The sequence below is a fragment of the Elephas maximus genome, chromosome 5 (assembly GCF_024166365.1).
Source record: "Elephas maximus indicus isolate mEleMax1 chromosome 5, mEleMax1 primary haplotype, whole genome shotgun sequence".
In the NCBI taxonomy this organism is placed as follows: domain Eukaryota; kingdom Metazoa; phylum Chordata; class Mammalia; order Proboscidea; family Elephantidae; genus Elephas; species Elephas maximus.
This window is the reverse complement of record NC_064823.1, coordinates 84,164,787-84,189,617: the sequence shown is the minus strand read 5'-3', so window position 1 is coordinate 84,189,617 and position 24,831 is coordinate 84,164,787. Positions and strand designations below refer to the sequence as shown.

General features: G+C 38.4%; 1 protein-coding gene across 1 annotated transcript; it reads right to left on the bottom strand.

The window, feature by feature from the left end:
• Nucleotides 1–286: 286 nt before the first annotated feature.
• On the bottom strand, nt 287–24,187 carry AFM (afamin). Its single transcript, XM_049886042.1, is given in 17 exon segments — nt 287–447; nt 1,150–1,211; nt 3,543–3,675; nt 4,496–4,719; nt 5,506–5,638; nt 7,721–7,818; nt 9,601–9,733; nt 14,327–14,538; nt 17,319–17,448; nt 18,252–18,349; nt 18,959–19,091; nt 19,950–20,026; nt 20,029–20,080; nt 20,082–20,176; nt 20,882–21,014; nt 21,506–21,554; nt 24,100–24,187. Coding segments are annotated over 16 exon segments (1,833 nt in total). The 3' UTR covers nt 287–447; nt 1,150–1,166.
• Nucleotides 24,188–24,831: the final 644 nt, after the last annotated feature.

Genomic DNA, 24,831 nt, shown 5'->3' with positions numbered 1-24,831 from the left:
GGAATAATAACGATGCCTACTTCAAAGAGTCGTTAGAATTAAATAAAATGATGCATGAAAAATACCTATGGAAATGCTTTATACGTTGTGAATGTTAAATACATGTCAGCTCTTATTATCAATAATGGTGCATGCTCACTCACCTCCCCATTTCCTTCCCAGTGGCAGCATGAGTGGGATCCACAAAGACTCTGCCCACACATTTCCTACTATGGACACCTAACTTCTGTGCAGTAGAGTAAGTACCAGTGAGCAAAAGATGTTGAAGGAATGAATGACTCATGACTGCTTAATTAATTTTGTTAACAAATTAATATATAACATCAGTCTTAGAGAAAAAACTTTATAACTTTGAGTTTCTTGGTGCTGCAATAACATGATTTCAGGCCTTCAACACAGTACAGATGGGAAGCAGATAAGTTGATCTTCATCTCTTTCCTCTGCAGCCTGGGAAGAAAAAATTGTATCTTATGCAGGAAAAGAATATGATATACTATAAATTGGGTGATGGAAAATTGTGTGTTTGAAAAACCATTAGTGGTCACTATGTTTCTCCTCTTGTAAATCCAAACCTACCCTCCATTGGGATTCAGGTATCTCCTCTGAGATGTCATATATCATATGCTTTATCTATGCCACCATTTTTTTCCTCAAGTTTGTGATACGAGTTGTACATAAACCGCAGGGGAAGGGGCATACGTTATATATCTTTTTGAATTCACAAACATAGAGCTCCTTGTACATGTAAATGCTGCAGCAAGTCTCCCGGGACAGCATTACTGAGACTTATCTGTGCACCTCACTCTCCCCACAGAGTTACCCTTTTCTCTGTCAACATTCAGAGATGTGATTGCCTCTCCTTTCTGAACCAAACAGCAGAGTGCAGTAGCAAAAAGGCATCGGAATTGATGCCTTTGGCCGCCGAGAAAACTACCTGAACAGTGAGAAAAATGTTGGCATGTGTGCAGCATAGCCACACTTGAGTAACTGATGCCCAGAGAAATACTCCAGGACCAGTATTCGTGGTCTGTTAGCTGCAAGGCATGAGAGATGAGCAGAAATTAACATTGAAGGGTGAAAGTAAAAAAGGCAGAGAGGTCCAATAAGCTGCAAATATACTTGGCATTTGGTTGAGATGGAAGATATTACCTTTGGTGCTTTTTACTTTATGCTTTTGAGGCAGCCTGGCTTTTGGCTTCCAATATTAGACCCTGAGGGGACAGAAAAGAACCAATAGGAATAAACAATTACGTTACTATTTTTTTATATTTAGAGATAGAGGTTGCCCTGAATATGGGAAAGAAAAATTAAACCACTCTCATATTGAATAGTGAGATGGTTAAAACTCTTCTTTCAAGTGAGCTTGAAAACAGATCTCCAAGGTTTTTATGAACTGCCAATAAACCCATCCCTGCCTTTACATAATCCTCATGTATACACTCACTTAGATAAATGATAGGAACTATTAACCTCTAATTAAATGAAAGCACATTTTTAAAGAACTAATACATCCACTCCTCACTTAATCAACATGGTTGAGTTCCAAAGACCAGGTAGATACATGAAAATTGGCATTATGCAAAAATGGAGGATGACCACATTAGATCACAAAATGGAGGATGGCTACATCATTACATAACTGCCAAATTATTTCACTACACAGCTGCCAAATTACATCATTACCTAACAACCAAATTATTTCATTACATAACTGCCAAACCACTGAGAATCATGGCTCAGCCAACCTGACACATAACCTGAGCCATCACAGCTAGCATTCCTCTTGTCCTGCATCTCGGCTTTCCGTTACCGCCAGAAATATGTTGTTAATGTGCAAAATAGTCAGGTGGTAAATTTTTTTACCATTGTCATAAGTAATGTCCTATAACGAGGTAATCTGTAAGTGAGGAGTAGGTGCAATTTGTTCAAGAAAATTTCCAAAAACTAAGGACCCACTCAGGAAAGTAGAGGGTTCTCAATCAGAATGAAAGATTTGTGTGAGTGTGTGTTCACGTAAATGTTCGTGATCTGTGTGTGAGTGTGTGCATGTGAGTGTTCATGAAGTGCATGTGTACGGCTGTGCATGTGAGTATTCATGAAGAGTGTGTCTATGTGTGTGTGTGTGAATTTTGAGTGAGTTTGAGAGTGCAGTGGGTGTTACTAGGAAAGAAACCATGAGAAAGGAAGTTGAAAAACAATGAACAGACATTCCAAGGACCACCAATTGGTGTTGACATTCAGAAGTAACTGAGTGAGAACAATTAGAGTAAAAACAAGCAGGGAACATTTCTTCCTCTCCTCCCGCTGCTACCCTTACCTTCTACTTCCTCACTTCGCACACATGTATTCTCAACTGAGGGATGTTGGGTCAAGGCACATGTCATGGATTGAATTGTGTCCCCCAAAATATGTGTCAACTTGGCTAGATCATCATTCTAAGAATTGTGCGATTGTCCACCATTTTGTCATCTGATGTGATTATCCTGTGTTGTAAATCCTATCTCTATGATTTTAATGAGGCAGGATTAGATGCAGTTATGTTAATGAGGCAGGACTCAATCTACAAGATTAGGTTGTATTTTAAGCCAATCTCTTTTCAGATACAAAAGAGAGAAGCAAGTAGAGAGACATGGGGACCTCACACCACCAAGAAAGTAGCACAGGAGCATAGCGTGTCCTTTGGACCCGGGCTCACTGAGCTGAGAAGCTCCTTGAGCAGGGGAAGATTGATGACAAGGAACTTTCCCCAAAGCCAACAGAGAAAGAAAGCCTTCCCCTGGAGCTGGCACCCTGAATTTGGGCTTCTAGCCTCCTGGACTGTGAGAGAATAAATTTCTCTTTGTTAAAGCCATCCACTTGTGGTATTTCTGTTATAGCAGCACTAGATGACTAAGACAGCATGGAAAGCTAAAAGAGTTACCCTCTGAAGGACTTCACTTCCTGTTGTCCTGTCTTTGCAGCTGATTGTGATTTCCTTTGCAAGTCAGTTTGAGAATTTGTTTTATCAAGATACTGGGTAATTAAAAAAAGAACCAAGAACCAAAAGACCTGCTGCCGTCGAGTCGATTCCGACTCATAGCGACATGATAGGACAGAGTAGAACTGCCTCATAGAGTTTCCAAGGAGCGCCTGGTGGATTCGAACTGCTGACCTTTTGGTTAGTAGCCGTAGCATTTAACCACTATGCCACCAGGGTTTCCTCAAAAAAGAACAGTAAGGATACATGCTGTAATTCAAGGATAATAATTATCATCTTCGTTTATAGATAATGAAAGCTGTTTAGTTTAAGTTACATGACCAAGTTTTCTGGGAATAGAATCCACGTCTTGTTGACATCTTTTCCTACACCACATCGTTACCAAGAAGACAGTGCTAAACTCCTACCAGAGACATGTCTGCACACCAGTTATGTAGTAACTCTGCTCTCAGGAATAGACTTTGTAGACACTGTAGGGAGGAAGCAGGGTCTGACGGGGAGTTCTATTTCATTTTATTTTACCATGAGAGCCAATTGAGTTTCAAAGGAAAGGAAATATAACTACCTCTTTATTGAAGCAAGCTTCAGGCCCCTCTGCTTTGCAGCACTTCTCCACCACATTGATGAAATCTGTAAGCAGTGACCGCAGCTCCTCCTCTGTACGTTGAGGCTTCAGCTTCACTAATTCAACAAAAAACCTGTGGGCCACAGATACCATCAAACAGAATCAATTAATGAATGGTTTCCAAAGCTCCTCCAAAGTGATTTTCACAGAATCACATGTCTTAGGGGTCTCAATTTGGGTAAGTGTAAAGAGTTAGAATATTAAAATTTGAAAGGGTCCCTTGAAAATTTTCTTTTAAAGTTATGGGATAGATTCCATGGTAACATACTTTGGAGGGTTATGTAAACACAGGCAAATGATATAAAAATGTGAACATATATTAAGTTCTTTTTATGCACGTTATCGTAGAATATTTGACTACATTTGATCTTTCTAGAAAATTCAGATTCAAAACAACCTCCAATCCCCATTCCTCAGTAGCTGAATGCTGTTTCCACTCCTCTTGGTACAGACACTGCCTAAATCCAAAAAAAGGTCTTCTTTCTTGGCACTTATAGCATTGCCTGAGAGAGCAAAAGTAAAATTCCTCTTCCTTTTTTCAAACATAAGGGAGATTCTCAAGGCAAACACCTATGTCATTCTCTAGGGAAAATCTGATTCATAATGAACCTGCCTGTGAGTCTTTTATCTGGCTGCCTAATTTACCTTTTCAAACTACAGCTCAGTGGACCCTCCAAGTCTTTAGCAAAGGAAAAGACAAGCTAGGATTTTATTTGTAAACAATGACAATAAGTATTCTCTACTGTTTTTCTGAATTGGAGGGACTAGACATTTTGAAGGAAGGAACAGGATTGTGACACTAACTGTACATATCTAGTACAATAAACCTGCTCAATAATGCATGGTTTGTCTTCAGACTGAAGGAAAAGGTGAATGGAAGAGACTATTTGTACCTTTCTTTCTTTCTCTGGAATGCTCCATTTCGAGCCTGACACAAGTCTGTGTGAAAGGTAAATAAACCTTTAGAGGCTGATGGTGGCACATATGCTTCATCAGCTTTCAGACCCTCAAAGCAATGCCTTCCGAAAGCAGGGCTTGATTTGCAACACTGGTCCATGGCAGGGCTGATGGTTCGATTTTTATTCACTCCACATAATTCCACATAATTCTCCAAGAACTAAATGCACCTGTACCAATGAGAGTTAGAACTCATACGTGATTTTAAAACTTGACTGAACTTTTGAAATAGTAGTTAGATGAATAGTTAGATCATTGATAACTTTACTCAAAAAATCACATGCACTCTAAAGCTACACTGTGTACAAAGTTAATTAGAGGGAGGGGTTTCAAATGGCATTATGACAAAAATTCAAAGTATGTCAATTTAAATGCCTACAGATTAATCTCTTCCTAACATATACATGAACTTGTAACTATGAGCAGAGAGCTATACTTACCTGAAAGTGGTACACAAACACTGGGGCTCTTGGGTTTATTCTCCTCCTGGAGTGTCCCCAGTGCACTCTCCTCCCAAACCCTAAAGAAATACACTCAGCACTTGATTGTGCTGGAAGCTGCAATTTTACTGAACTGGTGAGGGAGGAGGAAGGGTTTGTAACATTACTTAAAATAATAATGTTTCCTATATCATTCTGGAACAATGTTGGGATTCCTTATCATTTTCCCTGACAAATCACTTCTAATATAAATAATAAGTGAGACCAATGGTTTCAGGATCCCAAGAAAATATTTAAGACTCTTTTTTGTGCTTCTTAGTGTTTTGATGCAGTGAGCCAAAAGGAAAATTTGATGTTCTTCGCTTGATGATGTGCAAAACAATGAAGAGAGTAAGAGGGAGAAGGAAAGGAAAACAGAGATAGATAATCCCTACAAACCAAAGAGTACAAATATTCTTTTTTTGTTTGCTTTTTTAAAGGACAGTAGGTAAATGGGACATGCTCACCGAATAGTCAACACAGGCAAACTGTTTATTCTGTGCACAGCACATGGCCAAAGCTGCCACAATTTCCTTGCTGACAGAGATCAATTCGTTGGTGGAGAGCTGGGGGGCCATCTTTGTGAATTTGACAAGGTAGCTGAAAGAATATTTTTCTGTGGTTTGAATGAAAGAATATACCCATGTACCCTACTCTAACATTGAAACCCAAGCTCTTACAGATTAGAGAAGCTAATGTAAGTCCAACGTGAACCTCAGCTCTGTTTTTAAAATGGCAGAAAAATAAATGTCTCTTCACTCCCCATTTCCCTGCACTCTGCCTCCTATATCTCTGCATTTTGTCTTCTTCTCTAATCTTGTGGGAATCTCAGAAGCTCTCATGTTTGCCTGTCCTGTTTCACCTGTGAACATAGGAACTGCTTGGCAATAGACCTTGACTACTCTGTAAAACCCTGCTTGAAACCCTTTGTATAGTGAGTAGATTATTTTAAAGGAGATTTTAATACATTCGTATTGGAAACACTTAATTCATGTCCAAAACAATTGTGCTCACATGGAACCTATACGTAGACCAAGAGGCAGTCATTGGAACAGAACAAAGGGATACTGCACCGTTTAAAATAAGTAAAGGTGTGCATCAGGGTTGTTTCCTTTCACCATAGGTATTCAGTCTGTATACTAAGCAAATAATTCGAGAAACTGGACTGTAGAAGAAGAATGCAGCATCAGGATTGGAAGAAGACTTATTAACAACCTGCAATATGCAGAGGACACTGCCTTGCTTGCTGAAAGTGAAGAGAACTTGAAGCACTTACTAATAAAATCAAAGACCACAGCCTTCAGTATCGATTACACCTTAACATAAACAAAACAAAAATCTTCACAACTGGACCAATAAGCAACATCATGATAAATGGAGAAAATATTGAAGTTGTTAAGGATTTCATTTTACTTGGATCCACAATCAATGCCCATGGAAGCAGCAGTCAAGAAATCAAACAACACATTGCATTGGACAAATCTACTGCAAAAGACCTCTTTAAAGTATTAAAAAAAAAAAAAAAAAACCCAGAAAACAAATATGTCGCTTTAAGGACTAAGGTGAGCCTGACCCAAGCCAAGATGTTTTCAATTGCCTCATACACATGCAAAGGCTGGACAATGAATAAAGATTACAGAAGAAGAATTGATGGCTTTGAATTATGGCATTGGAGAAGAATATTGAATGTACCATGGATTGCCAAAAAGAATGAACAAATCTGTCTTTGGAGAAGCACAGCCGGAATGCTCCTTAGAAGAGAGGATGGCAAGACATCGTCTCATGTACTTTAGACATGTTGTCAGGAGGGACCAGTCCCTGGAGAAGGATATCATACTTGGTAAAGGACCAGAGGAAATAAGAAGACCTTCAACAAGATGGATTGGCCTGGTAGCTGCAACAATGGGCTCAAATATAGAAATTATAGTGAGGATGGCATGGGATGGGGCAGTGTTTTGTTCTTTTGTACATAGAGTTGCTATGAATCGGAACCGGCTCAATGGCACCTAACAACAACAACAGTTGGAAAAGGATAATCTGAGAAGGAAACTAAGCTCTTTTGTGGGCTGAGTTTGAATTCTCAGCTAATAGCCAGGTTGCAGGAACTGTGAAAGCATATTTTTTTAAACTGTCTTTTTGTTTGAATTTAAAGATGTTTGGGTTTATCAAACACTATGCTAGTATGATAATTGAGAAAAGTCAAATACACTGCATATTTTCCGTCAGTGCTCACAAAAACACTAATAAATATGCAAGTGTTAAACAAATCCAGTTACTTCTACAAACTCTGTTAAATTGGGTGTAAGTCCTGATCAGCTCTCTCTCCCAGAAACCTGTGACAACCTGAAGTTTGTTCCATTCATCCCAAAGGTGGTAGAATCCAGGGAGGGCTGACTGCAATTGGAAATAAGAAAGGGAAGTCCAAATAGAAACTAAAGCAATAGAGAAACAATTTGTCCAGAATCTTTGCCTCATTTCTTTCTCAGTTGCATGAACTTTAGTTTGAGCCTCACTTCTGGTGGAGGGTTGTGACAGCTCGGTGTGTATTCTTGACTTTTTACCTGTGTCTTTATTCCTCCCAAAGTTTATAAATTGGCCATAACTTGGCTAAATTTTCTAATCTAGATGTGACTTTATTTTATCCTGGTCACAGGTGTTAATATGCTTTGATAAACAACCTACTGGTATTTCAAGTCATCCTTCCCCAAATTCTGAAAACGTTCACACTCTTGTTGTACCATCTTGAGGCTTTTCTCAGTTGTCTCATTGAATTTTTCTTCCTGAAAATAAGAGCAGTCATGTTTGTGATCATTTTATCTCAAATTTAATCATAACCTTCATGCCAACTCATTAAATACCTTTTTTTATTTTTACCACATTTTCCAACAATTATCATTTATTACCCACTAAATTGGGGATACTTTTTACATATGTGTAAAAATTTGAATCTTTTCAATTATATCCATAGATATGGTTTTTGCTTAAATTCCAAGTCTAAATTTTTCATCATTATCATTATCCTATACATTTGTCTAGAGTTTTACAGTTTACAAAGCATGGTTCAAATGTTATCACATGGGATTCTCACTCTGAAGTGGCCAAAGCAGTTGTTAGCTCCATTTTTAAGGAAAGGAAACCAGCCTTGTGAAGTTAAGTAACTTGCCCAAAATGACCCAACTAGTGAGTATTGCGACAGAGCATTTTAAGTCATTTTTATTTTATACTTTCTTTTTCCTCATTTAGAACAGGAACTGAAAACCCTCAGTAGTTATCTTCAAATATTTGATAAATTTTCTGTCATGTAGCATAAAATTGAACATCTATTAAGTAGTCACCACAGAGAGAACTACACACCAGTAGATGGATACTGTTGGACAAATTGTTTCTCAGGGTAAAAATAATTTTTCTAGTGATATGGTTCATTTAAAAAAGACAGTCTGGCTCTTTAGGGACAGTGTCAGAGCAGGAACTGAAACTCAAATCCTTTTATTCCGTTGCCCAAATTTGAATGGTGGTAAGCTGGTAAGAAAACGATTTTTATGACAAATGGAAGAAAATTTTAAAATAAATGCAACATGCATCAAAGGAAAGAGAAACAAATCAGAAATGAGGAATTATTAACATCTGAAAAAATTTTTAAAATATAAAAGGCTTATAGGCACAGAAAAAAAAGAAAGAAAATGTTAGCTGTACCTATTTCTCGATAATTGAATCAGAAAGATTTAAACATTTTTTGGAACATTTAGTATTTTCTAATCATTTGCAATAATCATATAATGCTTTTATAACCAAATAGGACTCCAATATGGCTAAATAACATACTGAACTGTCATTGATTGAATTGTATTCTGCCCAGAATATGTGTCAACTTGGCTAATCCATTATTCCCAGTATTGTGTGGTTGTCCTTCATTTTGTGATCTGATATAATTATTCTTCATTTTGTGATATGTTATAAATTCTAGCCTCTGCCTGGTTATAATCCCATTTGTGAACGAGTTGTGTTCATTATGTTAATGAAGCAGGACTGGTTATATCAATGAGGATTAAAAAGAGATTAAACAAGCAAGTGATAGAAGTGAAGATGGGGGAAGAGAGATGTCAGTCCACGTGAAGAACACCCAGGAACAAAAGCTCCAAAGACAAGGATCTTCCTCTGAGCTGACAGAGATAAAGCCCTCCCCTAGAGGCAGCACCCTAAATTCAGGCTTCTAGCTTCCTATGCTGTGAGAGAATAAATTTCTATTTGTTAAAGTTACCCACTTGTGATATTTCTATTATAGCAGCAAGAGATAACAAAGATAAGAGTACATAAATAAAAATGTGAGTACAAAATATTTAATTGGCAGAAATTTTTGAATCAATGCACTGGATTCATAATTCAAAACATTAGGCATAAACCAAACTCATAATGCCAGTCTTCCCAATGATCAGTCTACATGAGTTTAAAGTGAACTCAGATTGGTCAGTCACAATCTTTATCCCCTAGCCTAGACCAAAACTCTGATATCAATTTTCAAGTTTTTTTTTTAAACTCTCTGAACCTACAGTAACATAACCTACCGTGTGGCCGTAACAATCTGGAGGGTTTTCTGTTTTGCAGCAATTTCCCAGGAGATTCTCATATACTTCCTCAATTCTTAAAAGCTCTGGTATAGACAGATCTTGATATCTCCTTGAGTATTCATAAAGAAACCTACTTTGTGTAAAATATTTTATATATTAGAGAACAAGCAAAACATCAAACTCTGCAATCTTCTAGTCTAGTCAGATCTGCTAAGAGGAAATCTGCTTCCAAATGTTAAGTTCCTCCTGTGGTTTGGTCTACCACGTGTCTGTCAGCTTGTTGAACTGTGGTCACTTGCATGTTGCTGTGGTGCTGGAAGCTATGCCACCAGTATTTCAAATACCAGCAGGGTCACCTGTGGTGGACAGGTTTCAGCAGAGCTTCCAGACTAAGACAGACTAGATAGAAGGACCTGACCATCTACTTCTAAAAAAAAAAGGCCAGTGAAAACCTTATAAATAGCAGCAGGTGAAGAATATTGAGTATGCCATGGACTGCCAGAAGAATGAAAAAATCTGTCTTGGAAGAAGTACAGCCAGAATCCTCCTTAGAAGCAAGGATGGTAAGAGTTCATCTCACATATTTTTGATGTGTTCGCAGGAGCGACCAGTCCCTGAGAAGGACATCATACTGGTAGAGGGTCGGCAAAAAACAGGAAGACTCTTAACAAGATGGATTGCTACAGTGGCTACAACAATGGGATCAAACACAGGAACAATCCTGAGGATGGAGCAGGACTGGGCAGTGTTTCGTTCTGTTGTACATAGGGTAACTATGAGTTGAAACAGACTTGAAGGCATCTAACAACAACATGGTTTGGTCAGGGAGTGATGGCGGATCATTTATAAAGTTTCTTTTCCATGTTTGGTTTTAAACTGGCAATGCTTTTTACTTTGAAACCAAAAACAAGCCCATTTCTATAGAGTCGATTCTAAGTCATATAATTAATAGAGTTCTTTAGTTATTTAATTTTTTTTAGAGAGATTTCACTCATAAAGCATCAGAAATACTATATTGTGCCATCAGTACTTTAGAAAGTATCAGGCGTAATTCTGTTGGAAAATGCACTCAGAATTACAAAGAGGGATAGTGGGAATGTCTTTCATCTCAACCCCAGCGAAGCCTCAGTGAGGGATTGGGGAGCAGCCTTGGCCCATTACTTCATCCTGCCATCCTGCCATTACTTCATCCTGCCACATCCATCCACCCACCAGCCACTCCTTGGAAACCCCATGGGGCAGTTCTACTCTGCCTTATAGGGTCAGTATGAGTTGGAATCAACTCGACAGAAATGGATTTGGTTTGGTTTGGCTTAGGTGCTAGGCAGGGAATCCCTGGGTGGTACAAATGGTTAAATATAGGCCTGATCACCCTTCAGCTGTAAATCAGTGGTTTGCATGGTCATAGAGACTCCAGTGGCAGAAGAGAGTGTTGTTTGGGGAGAATGTGGAAAAGGGAGAGACCAGCACTTATTAAGCCCTTAGTAGGTGCTAGGCAGGAGCCCTGCTGGTGCAGTGGTTAAGAACTCAGCTGCTAACCAAAAAGGTTGGCAGTTCGAACCCACCAGCCACTCCTTGGAAACCCCATGGGGCAGTTCTACTCTGCCTTATAGGGTCAGTATGAGTTGGAATCAACTCGACAGAAATGGATTTGGTTTGGTTTGGCTTAGGTGCTAGGCAGGGAGTCCCTGGGTGGTACAAATGGTTAACATGCTCTGCTGCTAACAAAAAGCTTGGCGTTTCAAGTCCACCCAGAGGCTCTTTAAAGAAAGGCCTGATGATCTACTTCCAAAAAATCAGTAACTGAAAAATTCTACAGAGCACAGTTCTACTCTGACACACATGAGGTCACTACGAGTCAAAGTTGACACGACGGCAGTGGGTAGGTGCTAAGCACTGGATCAAGATAAGGATACACTCCTGGTCTTTATACACACTGTTGTTTAACTTCGCTTAGTCCTCAGGATAAGCACTACTTCCTAGTGAAGGAACCTAAGTTTCACACTAGTTAAGTACCCTGCTAGTAACTGGAAGATATAAATTTGAACCTAGGTCCCAAGGGATGCCCAGCTCAGTCTTTTTTTATACCAACCTGACTCTCTTCTCAAGAGACAAGTGTCCTCTCTTAGTACCTCAGCTGCATTATTTACAGTCTTCTTCATAAAAGAATCTTATCTACTCATTCAAAATAAGTTTAGATGATCATTCATGTTTTGTGAAAATAACACAAAAAACAGCACAAGTTCAGGGAATTCTTTTCAGCACCCACCCTTTTTTTTTTTTTTAACCATTGATCCTTTTGATTAATCTTGGTTTCCCTGGCACTGTCTCTCCAGCTTCTCCACCTGTCTTCTCAGTCTTATTTGTGGGATATATTCCTGTACCTTAGAGCAGTGGATCTTAAACTTCAGAGAAACAAAGGCTCCTTTCAAAATCTGTTGTAAACCATGTACCCTTTCCCCAGGAAAAAAAATTACAGCTAAAAATGCATCCCTAAAAGTTGCAAACCAAAACACCTGGAAGTCTACTGTAGGCTAGCGGATCCATTGAGGTTTTGCCTCAAATGTTCACATTCAGAAAGACTGTTGAAGCTGCTCTTGACTCAATGTGCCCATTGTTGCTCTATCTTTTCTCTCCATGGATTCAACCACTATTAGTGCTGTGATGATGATGATGATGACAAAAACCACTTCTATTCAATGAGCCTATGTCAGGTACAAGTGAAGTGCTTTACAGCTATCATCTTGTTTAGTTTAATTTGACTTACTATCCACGATTCATGAGAAGCAATATAGCCTAGTGGTTATAAGAACTGGGCTCTGGAGCCAGACTGCTTGCATTTAAATCCTGATTCTACCACATATTAGCTGGATGGCTTTGGGACAACGTACTCAACCTCTTTGTGCCCCAGTTTCCTCACCTGGAAACTGGGGATAATAAAAATAAACTAACCTCAGAGGGTTGTTTTGGAAATTAAATTTGTTGGTAGACAAGAAACACTTAAAATTTCATAAGTAACATTTCAGAAGGTTATGAACTTCTGACTCAAGGACACTCATACTTGCCCTTTAATGCTATGCAAATTTGCCCTCACTTTGAAATGATTGAATCCATCCCTACTCCAAAAAAATTCTTCATCACAATCGCCTTTGCTTGCTGCACTTACAGCTTTTAAATCACTGAAAAGTCTTCAGGCCTTTTCTTGCACTAAAGTGAGGCTAAATAAGAACTGCATGCACCTGTCCCAACTTACTGACAAATTTGACTTAAAGACACACTGAGGAACAGATCTCATTGGTAACCCCGGGACTTCCTGCATTCAGTGAACATTAGCTGTAATCATAACGTGTCTTCAACTCAGACCTCCTTCCAGAGTTCCAGTTCCATATATAAAGCTGCCTCCTGATATTCCCAACTAGTAACTAACTCTACAGGTACCTCAAAGTCACCACTCTTAGACACAAAAATTATCTTGCCAACAAAACCAACATCTTAACCTGTGTTCACATCTCACTGAATGTGAAAACTAGCCATGCAGTCACCTAAGTCCCAAACTGAGATTCCGTTTAGATGAAGTTTCTAACAAAACAAAACTGATTTTGTCCTTCCTCATTCTTCAGTAAAAACCCTTTTGCAGCATCCTGTTACTTAGCATGGCTGTGTGATCACTACCATATACACACCAAGCAGTTTCACACTTCTATCCATCTCTGCCCCCCTGTCTAAATTATCAAAATTTCTTCAAGTGCCATCTCCCCTATCAAGCCTTTCCAGGGTCCCAGGTACAAGAGACCACTTCCTCCTCTGTCCCCACAATACCCAGCACACAGTGCTGTCGGAACTAAAAGAACCATTTTTACACTTCTTTATTTATAAGTCTGTCTCTTCCCACATCTCTCTCAAGATAGATGAAAGCTTCTTGGGAGTAGAAACCCTGTCTAACCTAGTAAAGTCTTTGAAATATATTCATCCCCAACGAACCTTGAATGAACGAATATTTTTATGTGAATGTTTGTGTATGATGAACCGAAGCACAGAGAGATTAACTAGTCCCAGTGACTGAACCAGAACTCAAACCTAGTTCCTCTGATTCCAAGCCCTCTACTCTTTCCCTTCACACTTATAGGCTAGTGCAGTATGGGGCTTAAGCCTGCAGCTTTTCGAGCCAGACCTCCTAGGGTCAAATCCTTACTTTGCCATTTTTTAGCTGTGAACCTTGAACAAATCACTAAACTTCTTAGCGCCTCAGTTTGCTGAACAGAAAAACTGGGGAAAATTGTATCTCTTTTACATGATTGTTGTGAGGATTAAAATAGACAATCTATATAAAGTCCTTTGCCTGGCACACATCAAAACCAAACACAAAATCTCATTGCCATCCAGTCATCATGACCCTATAGGACAGAATAGAACTACTCCATAGGGTTTCCAAGGAGAGGCTGGTGGATTTGAACTGCTTACCTTTTGGTTAGCAGCTCAGGTCTTAACCACTGCACCACCAGGGCATATTTCAAATACTCAGTATATGTTAGTCATGGCTGTAATAACGAATTGCCTACTCAGAAAATTATACAAAATACTATAACCTAGAGACATGTTTTTAAAAAATTATGACACCTAATGATTTAAATAGCTCTTCATTCCAGCTAAATTAGGCAAAATAGGCCAAATCTTATAAGTTTCTTTCTGTTTGCCTTATATATTTCAACATAGAGTACATTACTCATTCATGAAGTTCTCTTGATCAGCATCTCGGTGTTGACACACATCTTTGCTGTCAGTAAATTTTGCTACTCTTAGAGATAAGTCCTTTGGTTTCTCTTTGTCTAAGTGAAGTAGGCAGTCATGACGCTCTGATGTTTTCTTTTCACAGCACTCTTTGATTTTGCTGGAGGTGGAACTTTGTCCTGTACAGAGATGTTTTATAAACTTGTTCTGTACAAAATAAGAGTGAAGAATGACTTTATTTTTATGTCTTTCAAGGCTAGGTTTTCCTATATAATAGAATGTTTACATTCAAAAACAACCATGAGTGTAACATATACAATCACTTTATCAGCTAATTTAATGGGTAATATTTATTTACATTTTTTATTCTTTTAATACACATGATGAAGTTTCAAATTAATGCAAACTTTATTTCTCAGAATGTAAGGTGACATAATTATGAAAAGTGAGTTCTATCATAAACTTAAATTCATTATTAAGTATTGATTTTTTAAATGATTTACCCCATTCCTCTGAAATATTGGCATCTTTTTTTTTTTTTTTTATCCTAAATACTGTTTCTTTTCCCGTAAGATTTCATCTGTGTCTTCAATGGGAGCCACCAAAGACACGTTACCGTAGTACCCCTCATCCTGAATTCCCTCTCTTATGGCTTGGAACTACATACTAAAAAAAGCCCGGAGTAGACAATAAATACTTGGTGAGCAAATGAAAGAATGATAAACAAATGAACCTCTATAGCAAACACCAAATGAACAGCTCTCAAATATAAGAAGCTATTCCAATAATTGTATCGATTTCCTATATATATATTTTATTTGGAGCTGTTCAAAGTATCAAATAATGTACAAAATAGAAAACCTTTCTCTATTCCCCCATCTCCATTCTTCATCCCAGTTCTGGCCTCCACGTGAAGTTGTGGGGATTGAGGAAGATGAGGTAATCTTATTTACAAATTAGTTGGATAATTTTTTTAAAAGCTGATCTGGCCCTGGTCCCTTCCACAGACTGATCACCATCCACACATTCACCCTACTCTCTGCTCCATCCTCAGTTGAACTAAGCTGAGTTCCATCAATACACCAGGCTATTTCAGGCCTCCCTAACTTTGCTCAAGCTGCTCCCCAGGGCTGCAATCCCCTTCTTATCTCATTGGTGAATGTGAGGGTGAGGAATGGGGTGAAGCTCAGGGATGGGGTGAGAAATGAGTGTAGGTTAGGGACCACGTCCCAACAAACCACATATAACCAGGGAGGCAATCTTTGCAAGCACATATATAGCTCCTCAAAAGACCATCCTCCCTCTATTATGAATAAACCAAAATTCAATTCCTCCTATTTCTCCATAAAGGCATTAATTTGGGACATCATATGATCCCTTAGTCTCCGTTTCAAACTTCACAGAAAATCTTCAGTTATATTCTAATTCTATACATCTATTTAAAAACTAAAACCCACAATCTCATAAACAATACAAAAATAAATACAGAGTGAGATTTTTTTAATTGGGGTACAGTTAGGGACAAAATAACTCTTGGGGCATGTGTTTTCCACTGCTTGAAATAAAATGGACATATCTTATGAAGCCCTGGTGGCACAAGTGGCTAAGAGCTCAGCTGCTAACTAAAAGGTTGGCAGTTCCAATCCACCAGCCACTCCATGGAAACCCTGTGGGGCAGTTCTACTCTGTCCTATAGGGTGGCTATGAGTCAGAATTGACTCAATGGCAATGGGTGGGTCTCTAAAATTCAAGTTATTTAATTAACATTCTGTTTTCACCGTGAGTCAAAAGTAGACAAACTAAAAAAAAAAAAAGTAGACAAACTAATGGAAAATCACTAAGACAAAGCCAAACTTCAAACTTCAAGCCCAAAATCAGAATTAAAAAAAAAATTATAGTTTAGATAAAGGTTTACAGAACAAACTAATTTCTCATTAAATGTGTAGACACATATCGTTCTTGACATTGGTTAACAACCCCACAACATGTCAGCATTCTTCCTTCTCAACCTTGGATTTCCTATTACCAGCTTTCCTGTTCTCTCCTGCCTTTTAGTCCTTCTCCCTGGGCTAGTGTGCCTCTTTAGTCTTGTTTTGTTTTGTGGGCCTGTCCACTCTTTGGCTAAAGAGTCAAATCTCTGGAGTGACTTCATTACTGAGCTGAAAGGGTGTCCAGGGGCAATACTCTTAGGGTTTCTCCAGTCTCTGTCAGGCCAGCAAGTCTGGTCTTTCTTTTTGTGTTAGAATTTTGTTCTACATTTTTCTCCAGCTCTGTCTGGGATCCTCTATTGTGATCCCTGTCAGAGCAGTCAGTGGGGGTAGCCAGGCACCATCTAGATTTGCTGGATTTAGTCTAGTGCAGGCTGTGGTAGATGTGGTCCATTAATCCTTTGGACTAATCTTACCCTTGTTGCTTTAGTTTTCTTCATTATTCCTTGCTCCCGAATGGGTGAGACCAAAAAATCAGGATATTTTTAATGAAATCTTATTGCTTTTGATTGTATGGACAGCTTAAATTAGGCCAACAATGTATTCAGCATTATATGCCCTTAGACAATCATTTTTAAAAATAAACATTATTTGTAATTAGCATATCAACTTATTTGGAAATGCCTTTTTGTAAATAGCCTGAGGAAGCTATTTAGCTATTTAGACATTCTCGGAGTTTTACTACTAATTTCTAACATCTCTAAAAGGGGATTTGCCATGCAAAAACAAAACAAAACAAAACTCCAATCTGGCCTAAATGGATTTTTAAAAATTCTAGATTCCTGAAATTTTATTTCAAGGACATTTAGCTATATAACATATAATCTGCTGGATAATCTTTTTTAAAAAATCCCATTTATAAAAAATTACAGTTCATTTGACAATTTACTAACATTTTAATTTAATTGAGACAAAGTAGCGACACATGAGTGTAATCTCAGAAAAAAAAAACTGGCTGCCAAAATTCACTATTTTTTCTCGGTTTTAGAGAATATTTACCACGAGTAGAATACACTGCACAGTATCACCTTTACAGCATCCATCTAACCTGGAAGAGATGTCTTCTAGTAGGGAAATAATTTCCTTGAATTCAATCTGGGGGAATTTTTGGCTGACTATAGCAGTGCATCTGGAAAGAGAATGATGAACCACTAAAATAGTCTGAAGAAGTATGACAAGAGGGAGTTCTTTGCTACTACAGTATAAATAGCTGCAAAAAGCACTGATCCCTTGGGTTTTCATAGCTGTTTTTACCAAACAGCTGTTTGCATGCTGCTTGGCCCGCAAGATCACTTTAAAAGTTCCATGCTGATATTGTGGGACACCCAGGTCCCTGGGTCAGAGCAAATAAAGGCCAGAGAGATGTGCTGTCTTCCACAATTATTATAGCAAACCAAAAGGTGCAAGTGTCACCCGCTTCCTGTTTTTAGCCTGTGGCAGGCATAGGTAATCCATCACAGGACTATTTTCTGCTGATCTAGTTGAAGTCTCAGGACTTTTCTGAATATATTGCTATAGCGCCATCACTAGTTGATTGGGGCTGTTAGCACTAGAAATAACATTTATCTTTGTAAGTTGTTTCCTAGTCATTAAGGGCAGAGAGGGATGGATGAATCATGTCTAAAGCACTTGGGGGGTCTCGGAACCCTGGTTGGGAATTTCTGGACCTATTAAGATTCCCAATTAATAAACACAAGCACACACGCATACATATCTCAGAAGTAGTCCCCTTTTTCTCTGGAGTCCCCCACCTCCCAGTTCTCTTATCCTGACCTAGCATCTGGTTCTAAGCTATCCACATAGACTAAGACCCACCTCAAAATCCCTGGGGAACCAGAAAGGGTATAGGTAAGAAGTAATCAACCATTAAACAACAAAGGGACACAGACAAGAAAACACAAGTAGAGAAGAGATACAGACTATAAAACTCACACAGAGCTTAAGGTTTTTGGTCCAAATCTCAAAAATGCCCCACAGGTATTTTTTTCATCCTCAGAGCCTTTTTTTAAATATTGTATGACAGGTGCTGCCTGAAGGAGAAAGAAAAAATTCTGTCAAAGCAAGCGCAACCCGACTGTGGTCTTACTATTATAATTTTTTAACTATATATCAAGCTATTCAGATATGTGCTTAGAAAACTAAGGAGATTTTAAATCTTAGTAAATGTATATATCAAAAGAAATATGAATTTGTGGCACATAATAAAGAGTGGGTCAGTCTTCCTGATGACTGAATTATACTTGGTGGGAAGGTGCACGGTGTTCATCTCATGGGGCACTCTATGAGCTCAGCTATCTCTCCTGGGATAATTCCATTTTATGGGGAGCCAAAGAAGACTTCCTAGGATACAAAGTAAAATGGCCATCTTTCAGCTGCCTATTCATTCTCTTATATTTCTTCCAATTTACAAGGAAGACAAAGCCAGAAGAAAGCTCCTGGAAATGGGGAACTGTCTTTCAAGGGTCTCAGGTCATGAGAACATTTAGGTCAGCAACTGGAGACCAAAGGGTTGAAAACCAGTGAACATGGCAAGAGAATGTCATAAGTGGCAAGCAACCCTTTTGCTATGATTCAATGTTAAGTGAAGATTGTGATGTTGGGGACTCCTTATCCTTTAACGAAATAAAGGAAATACCCACCCTTGTTTGAAAACAACTGGCTATGTCTTGTTCCTCACAACATGTTTCAGCCACTTCCTTAAAATGATCAGCAGCATCTAGAAGTGTAGGAGAAAAGGTGAAGGGGTTCCTCCTAGCAACTTCATAGAGGTATCTAGAAAAAATTAAAAGGAAAAAAAGAGAGAAGGAGGGAAAGGGAAGGAACAGAAAAGGAATAGTAGACAAGGGAAGGGAAGGCAAGGCAAGAAAAGGGAAGTGAAAAGAAAGATAGAAAGAAGTAAAAAGAGAAAATTGTGAAAATGAAGGTTAGAAGAAAAAGGGTTTGTCGTAATAGAAGGCTTTAGGATAAGGCAGTATTATCCATCCTCAATAAAATATCTTTAGAGTCCTTATCACTGAAGTTGCTAACTCCAACATAAGGGTCATAAATTGCAGTTCTAATCCTGAACCCTGAACACTGGAGTGTGGCTATGCTCCTTCCCTCCCTTGCTGTCAGGGGTCAGCAGCATTCCCTTTCATGTTCAGTTATAGCTTCACATGCCCCCTCAGGTGCAGGAGTCATTTTCACTTATGTTCAAATAAACTTGGGATTTGAGTTCCAATGAGCATAGTAGCTTTCCAGAAAAAAGTCTCCACTTCTATAATGACTGCACTGTTGAAAACAGATTTTTGCTAAACATCTGGTAATTTAATGTTTATCTCAGTGAAAGCTGCACCTTCCTCTTGGGCAGAATATATTATTTCCTGCACAGTGCGTCCTAGCAATTTGGCACAGTGCACACACATCAAAGGCCTATCACCTTAGAAATATGTACCATTAATGGAAGGATCTTGAAATCAGAGTCCTTGTCCTATTCATCTTGATATCCTTAACACTAAGCACAGAATCATAAGTAATACATGTTGAATGAATGAATCAGTGAATCCAATCATGTTCCTTTGGGATAGGGATTGGATGTAGTTTAAGAAAAATTCTTTGATTAGAGCATTTTTCTACTAAGGATAAACCTACTTGCTTAGAAAAAAGTCTTTCTTCTGTTTATAAGCCTGGCATTTCTTTTTAGGATCCGCTATATTTTTTTTTTTTTTATAGGGAAAGGAGGTAGAAATCCTACAACAGCTTTCCTGTTATAGAGGAAACAGCCTTCTTTCAAAGTCCCTTTTACTGCAGCAGTGTGAAAAATTGTATTTTTGTGGCAGCCCCTCCATAGCACATATATTTTCCTGTAAAACATCATTCTGGACAACAGAGGAGAAAAGGGTACTTTTTACTCATTGTAAAGCCATGTTCTTCTCTGCCTTCTGAGATGACACAACAGACTTAAGGAATGATCAGTGTGACCCTTTGGGAAAGAGATGGCAGTTTTCCCACTATCGCCCATGCCGTTGACAACTCTCCCACGCTATGGGGACCCTTCTCTATCCTAGCCTCAGGCTTCTTAACCTCTTACTGTTTCTATGCTGCCTACATTTCCCTTCCACAGTGGCTTTTCTCCTTGTCTCATGGTAACAAGGACAGTGTATTAGTGTGCTGGTAAATTATTTAGTAATGGTGATTAGTACCAGTTTTCTAGAGATGCAGTTGGTGACTCTGTGTAGAGGAAGCCCAGAAAAGGGAGCGTGACCATAGAGCACATACTGAGAGAGACAGCTAAGGAGGGTGCTCCTTTACCTCCATTCTCTTTGCCAGGCTACTGGCTACCTCCTCTACCTGTATACGTGTCACATGGGCTGCAAGGACATAGGCAAGTCCTCCTGTGCTTTATAATACAGAATTGCATCTCTCCAGGGGAAACCGCTTTATCCTAAGACACCAAAGTCAGGCAAAATAAAAATGAGGTGCATAGGTCATCTTTCCATATTTTCAATCCAGAAAATTTCTGAGTGTTCATAAATAAGCTTTTTTTTGTTTGTTTGTTTAAGAAATGCAAGCAATTTACTTACGGTTAATTCTGCACAGTTTGGAAGTATTCTGTCAGCCAAGCATTTATTTCTAATTTCCATCATCTCTTCTACCAGCATTTCCGCTTCTTCAAAGGTTGCTTTCTGAACATATTGAGCAAATGTAATGATGGTGCTACAACAGTCCACAGAAAATACAGAGTTATCATTTGCAGAATTTCCATTTGTGTTCAACAAAAACTCATAGAAATACCCACTTACTGACTAACCAAAAAACCAAATTCATTGCCGTTGAGTCACTTCTGACTTATACTGACCCTTTAGGACAGAGTAGAACTGCCCCATAGAGTTTCCAATGAACTCCTGATGGATTCGAACTGCTGACCTCTTGGTTAGCAGTCATAGCACTTAATCACTATGCGACCAGGGTTTCCACTTACTGCCTAGTCTTGGGAAATTATCTAACTAAGAAGTGTGAAGACTATAAATTTTACAACTTCTAGACAGTTCATTTGCCTCCTCTGATTTTAAGACTAATGTTGTAATTACTTTTTTGATGTTGTCTCTATTTAATTAAATTACTTTTGATCATCATTAACATTTTTGGAATATATCAGATAGAATTGAAATAAACATTGTCATCAAAAAGTCTTTAACAAAACTCACAGAAATCCAACATTATCCTCTATAAATTTCTGAGTGTCTTGGAAATTGTCTGAAAAACAATAATATTTAGGTTATTAATTTCCTGATATTTTAACATTTTCCCAATAAATAGCTATTGATGACTTCTAAGTGTTCAAAAAATAGCAAACTGATGGTAGAAAATAATTTGGCATATTTCATAAGAAGGAAAGAAGTCATATGAACCACATGTAATCTTAATTACAGCTGATTATGTGCTCAAGAAATACTCACTAGGTTGAACTGACATGCAGTAATCTCCAATTGGAGTTCTGGTGGCACAGTGGTTAAGAGTTTGGCTGCTAACCAAAAGGTTGGCAGTTCAATCTACCTGATGCTCCTTCAAAACCCTATGGGGCAGTTCTACTCTGTCCCGTAGGGTCACTATAAGTCAGAATCAACATGATGGCAATGGGCTTAGTTTTGGGTTTTGGTAATCTCAAATTGAACAGATTTCAGATTTGTCATTGAAGGCACAAATGTCAAATACAAGCACCGTTACCAGATCTCTGGGTGGCACAAACAGGTAAGAGCTCGACTATTAACCAAAATGTTAGCAGTTTGAATCCACCCAGAGGAACTTTGGAAGAAAGACATGGTGATGTGCCTCTGAAAGTCCGCAACTGTGAAAGCCCTATGGGGTGCAGTTCTACTCTGCAACACATGGAGTTGCCATGAGTCAGAATTGACTTGATGGCAAGTGATTGTGGTTTAGTTCCAGGCTAGGTATCTATCATTTACGATCAGAGAAGTAATATGAAATTTTGCTGATACTGGATGGAATGGCATGACAGGGCCTGATGGAAGATGTCATAGCATGCTGGTGGTGAGCATAATTTACAGTGCTAGCCAGACGCGGATACTTTGGTAATCTTTGGACTAGCCTAAAATCATCGATTTTTCCCCAGTGAGCATATACTAATCAGAGTGATTTACACTTATCTACATAGATTGCATTTATGGACTCCCTACTTTTTGCAATGTGTTGTGCTGGACACTACGAGGCAATCAATGATGACTAAGATATCTCCCCTGAACCTCAGGTTGCTAAGCACTCTTAGAGTAGAAACAACTTGTGTACATGACTATAATCCAATTTAGAGTGGAGGCAGTATAAGACGGAGTCCCTATGTAGTGCGAATGGTTAACATACTCAGCTGTTAACAGAAACATTGGAGGTTCCAGTCTACCCAGAGGTGTCTTGGGAAGCCTTTAAGTGATCTACTTCCAAACAACCAGCCATTGAAACCCTATAGAGCACAGTTCTACTCTCACACACGTAGGCCACCATGAGTCAGAGTCAACTGCAACTGGAAGTATATGACAGGAATGTTTTATGATCCCTGGGTGAGTGATCAGAAAAGAATTATAGTAGGAGTGGCATATGAGTCAAGTCTGAAAGAATGTGTAAGATTTCACCTAGCAGAGAAATAAGAAATGTCTCTCTATGTGGAGATAATTAAGTGATTAAAAATACAGAGGTAAGAAATCTTGGAATCTGTTTGGGGAAAGATGATTAATCCATTTCGATTGGAAATTGGGTCATAAAGAAGAATAATGGGACCTAAATATGGAAAGATCCTGGGCCAGATTATGAGGGACCTGAATATAAAGCCAAGGAGTTTGGGCTTCAGTTGGAAGCCATGGAGAGCCATTGAAAATGTTTACACAGGATAGGAATATGATCATTTCTATGGATTAAAAAATATCAGTCAGGTAGTGGTATATCTAATATATCAGGAATCTCACAGTGCCTGACAAATAAAAAGTGACAATAATTATTTGTCCCACAGATGGATGAAAAAAAAGCAAGAACACCATTAAGAAACTTTTGCAATTATCCTGCTTGAGAAATCGGGAGGATCTGAATTTTGGCAGGGGTAATGGGCATGAAGAGGAAAACACAGATGCAAAAGACACCAAAGGGACAAAAATCAATAGTTTTACAAGTTCGTTGTAAGCGGCAAAGGATATGGAGAACTCAGGAACGACCACTCTTCTTCAAGCCCTGTGACTGGTCTCACTAACAGGCACTGTGGGGGATGACAAACTGAGTAAGACACAATCCCCATCTTCAGGGCCACTGTGATGCTTATAGGACTTTTGTTCAAGTTACAAAAAGCTGCCCTTCCAGGAGAGAGGGAGGGCGAAAAGATACCTTCTTTAGATGGAAGAAATATAAAAGTCACCCTTTCTTCCTGGCTGACAATGCCTCAGCCAGGCTTGAGGAGGTGTCTATTCACACAGAAGAAGGAAGTGAGTCCTGCATACCCTCAAGGTGTTTACCATCTAGTTGGGAAATACAACCAAAGAATCCAGAAAGATCCCAACTCATATATATTTCTCACTGTTACATAAACCATACACATTGTGTCACTGGTAATGTGGTCACAATGGGCAATATGACCACCAAGACACAAATTCTGGGAAGGTTATTTTGAAATACCTGACCATTATATACAAACTAGATGGAGGAAGAAAAAACAAGTGAAGAACTGAGAGAAAACAAGATTAAAAAAAGAAAAGTTATTCCAACTTTAGTCATACTTTAGCTAACGTACAAGAAAATTCCTTACCTGTATCTGGAGGCTTTGTGGGCACTGATAGGGATTCAGTCAAAAAGAACAAGAAAATAAAAAAACCTATAAGTTTTAACTGTTTCATTTTTATAGAAATTACATTCACAAAGAGAGTAGTGTGCTTGGAGCTTTATACTAGGCTTTGACACTAATAGTAAAACAGTAACTTGTTTAATCCATCTCTGATGTACTGCATATCTGATTTTTATTTGATTACACAGCAGAGTCTTTGGCTAGTTATTAACTTGGAAAAAATTGCTACTGTTTCACTGAAAAAATCTATTGAGTTAAAAACAAAGAGTATACAGGTTAAGTATGCACAATGCCTAATCAAATAGACAACAAAAGGGGAAAAAAATCTTGAAATACTGCAAACGCTAAAGAAAAGAAGACTACAATAGCTAATTCACCAAAAAAAAAAAAGGAAGGATTTTAAATTTCACTGGTAATAAAAGGAATAAGGAATTCAAATTTCAAAATAATGCTATTAAAATTTCAAAAAGAAAAAAAAGAGAATATCTAATTCTGGTAAACATATAGCAAAACAGGTACCCTCATAAAATCAAAGCTTTTGGAAAACAAGTTTATAATAAAGATCAATAGTCTCAAAAAATATTCATTTCCTGTGGACAAATCACTTAAATTCTGGGAATAGATACACTAACCGAAAGGTTGGGGGTTCAAATCTACCCAGAGGCACCTTGAAAGACAGGCCTGGTGATGTACTTC